Consider the following 3,403-nt stretch of genomic DNA (forward strand, 5'->3'; position numbering starts at 1 on the left):
TCACTTCACAGTACTGCAAACAACACTACAACAGTACAGGATTTATTTATTTATTTTTTGCTAATAAAGGTGTTATGAAACTTGCAAAAATGCTAAGGGATGATGAAGGAATATATTTTGTGGGGTGAATGACTTCTGACTTAAAGTCTTTTGGAGATTTCTTATTTTATGTGTATTGAGTATTTTCGTTGCCTGTGTGCATGTGTACAACCTACATGCCCTTAGAAATGACAAAAAAAAAAAAAAAAAGGATTCTCTGACACTGGAGTTACATGATGAGCTGCCGTGTATAATCTGAGAAATGACCTCAGATCCTCTGCATGAATAACTGATGCCCATAACTGCTGATCCACCTGTCTTGTTCCTGTGAGTGAAATCTTGGTTTGTTTGGCTTGTTTTGTTATCTTTCATTGTGTGTCATGGGAATTAAAACCATAATATCACACTTGTTAGATAGGTGCACTACCCCTCACCTACACTCCCAGATTCAGGTTGATTTTTAAGTTGTAGTTTTCCTTTGAAGTATTTATCTGGACCTGTGTGACAGGAATATGCTTTTACTAGAAACATGTCCCATGACTAAGTAGATAACCCACCCAACCACATAGGAAAGTGACCAGCACTGGTGAGTGACTTTATCAATAACCCAGGTGCGTGGCACAAGCATTTCTTCTGTAGACAGCATCTTAGGGTACAGGTAATATAAAGGCAGTCATAGTAATAATCAGTTATTTTTCCTTCACAATGAGCAAAGTGATACATTGGATGCCTTGTTCATCAAGTGTGACTGACTTCCCATGTCATTTACAGTTTTAGGAACACACAGTTCTCCACCCTCAGTTCTGGTTCTGCAAAGACCCTCAGTGCCAGAGTGAAGAAATGGAATGGCTGATGGCTGAGGAGACAAGGAATGGGACTTTGGTCCAGGAGTTCATCCTTGAGGGGTTCCCTGTGGCCGAGCACCTGAGGATCCTCTTCTTCCTACTGCACTTGCTGGCCTACTTGGCTTCCCTCATGGGCAACATGCTCATAATTACCATCACCTGTGTGGACCACCGACTGCAGACGCCCATGTACTTCTTCCTCAGCTCGTTCTCCTTTGTGGAGTGTTGTTTTATAACTACTGCTATCCCCCAGCTCCTCACCATTCTTCTGTTAGGGAGGCAAAAGATTCCCTTTGGGGCCTGCTTCTCACAGGCATTTGTCTTTTTTTTCCTTGGTGCAACAGTTTTTTTCCTTATGGCTGTGTTATCCCTGGACCGCTATCTGGCCATCTGCAAACCTCTACATTATCCAACCATCATGAGCCCAAGGATGTGCTTCCTTCTCGTTACTGTCTCTTTAGTTTTGGGATTCCTATTCATGTCCAGTCCAGTTGTGATGCTTTCCAAGACATTTTACTGTGGTCCAAACATTATTCCTCACTTTTTCTGTGATTTTGGACCACTGGCAAATCTCTCCTGTTCAGAAACCAGGTCTATTGAGATGCTGTTTTTTAACCTAGCTTTAATCGTGGTTTTTACTTCCTTTCTGATTGCTATCTTTGCATACAGCAATATAGTAGTCACCATAGTGAGACTCCCTTCAGCCAGGGAGCGACAGAGAGCTTTTTCCACCTGTTCCTCTCATCTCATTGTCCTCTCTCTAATGTATGGCAGCTGTGCATTTATATACCTGAAGCCAAAGCAGAGAAGCAGAGTGGACAGCAACAGAGAGGCTGCTCTTGTGAACACAGTAGTGACACCCCTTCTGAACCCTGTCATCTACACCCTGCGCAACAAACAAGTCCACCAGGCTCTGAGGGATGCTCTGTCCAGGGTTCAAATACACAGATATCAGAGGAGCAATGTACCTTCCCTTTGACTTAGTCTAAAACCAATTTCATTTAAATTTTCTGGATAAATCACCAGGTATTTTATCTCATCAAATTCTGCTTTTTTGTTATTACAAAAATGGCTGACATATTTCATTTAAATTTTGTATATAAGTCACCAGGTATTTTATCACATCAAATTCTACTCTTTTGTCATTATAAAACCGAATGACATATCCTGTAATTCTATTGTAAGGCGTTAATAATGTTGTGATGAAAATTTTTCCTATATCTGCTTTGGTGGCAATTAAGACCACAGCCTCAAATATATTACACAGAAGTTACAGTTTGAACAAATTGTCTCAAATTATCTATGCCTGATTTGATGTGTGTTTTTGGTCTGACTTCATGTATCCTCTGGAGGATCAAAGAGAATCTTGAGGGTAGTGTTTGGAATGAATAATTGAACTAATGAATACTAAGAAGTATTATTTGATGCCAGATTTATGTGATCATCATACTAAAATATGAATGGCCCATAAATAATAACTGTCATATTAATATAAATTACTTTTTACCACTTACTATACAAGTTCCCCATGAAGCCTATTTGCATTCAAACAGACACCATCACACCTCTAGTTTTCACTAAGATGTAAAGCCTTGAAACAAAATGTCCCTATTGCTATCTTTCATTTACCAGGCTGAATTCAGTCTGAACCCTAAAACTGAAGGACCAACAAAAGGCCCTAGGAACGATGGATTGTTAAGCTGACTAAAGTTGTAGGTTGGTTACCGTGCAGGTAAAATGCAAATAATGGAAGAAATTACCTCAGAGGTGAAAGAAATCATCTAACTGTAATAATAACACTTCTTAAGATGAATTCATGGACGAGGTCAGGTCTGCATCTTAGCACTGAGGCAAAATCAATCTATTAATCAGTCATGTGTCATGAGACAAGCTGACTAGACAGCAACACAGGAAACACCCGTGTCCTGGTGAATTTTTTTTTATTGAACTTCAGTAGGAGAATGGCCTCCATCAGATGCCTGTGCATATGTCTGTGGGGCATTTTCTTCAGTGTTGACAGACATGGGAGGGCCCAGCAGACAAGAGTAGTGCTATCCTTTTGCTCGGGCTGGTGAACTTTGACTGTATGGGAAAGGCAGCTGACTGTGAGCATAGGAGTCTGTCAGCAAGCCACAGTCTTCTGCCATTTCTACTTCAAGCTCTTGCCTTGGGATCCTTCCCTGACTTCCCTTAATGAACTGGAAGTCAACTAAACCTTTTACTCCTGAAGTTGGTTTTGGTCTTAGTGTTTATCATAGCAACAAAAACTAAGCATCACACCCTTATATTATAGAAAGGACAAACTGAAACAGTCATTGAGGCCACAGGGGTAATTCCAGCTTTACCATAATGACAAAGTGAAAGTACATTAAGACTTACTTTAGAAAAAGAGGCTTTTATTATATGAGATGATTATGTCTTAAATTTTAAGAACATAGACACAGTTTTAAATCCATAATTGCCAAATTTCAAAAAAGCTAATGGTATGAAATACTAGCACTCCAAGTAGACTAATAAAA

General features: G+C 39.7%; 1 protein-coding gene across 1 annotated transcript; it reads left to right on the forward strand.

Moving 5' to 3' along the window:
• The first annotated feature begins 879 nt into the window (after nt 1-879).
• Or6d12b (olfactory receptor family 6 subfamily D member 12B) lies at nt 880-1,863 on the forward strand. The gene has a single exon (NM_001000902.1). The coding sequence runs from the start codon at nt 880-882 to the stop codon at nt 1,861-1,863; it is 984 nt and encodes a 327-aa protein (NP_001000902.1).
• The last annotated feature ends 1,540 nt before the right edge of the window (nt 1,864-3,403 follow it).

Source organism: Rattus norvegicus, chromosome 4, assembly GCF_036323735.1.
Source record: "Rattus norvegicus strain BN/NHsdMcwi chromosome 4, GRCr8, whole genome shotgun sequence".
Taxonomy (NCBI): Eukaryota; Metazoa; Chordata; class Mammalia; order Rodentia; family Muridae; genus Rattus; species Rattus norvegicus.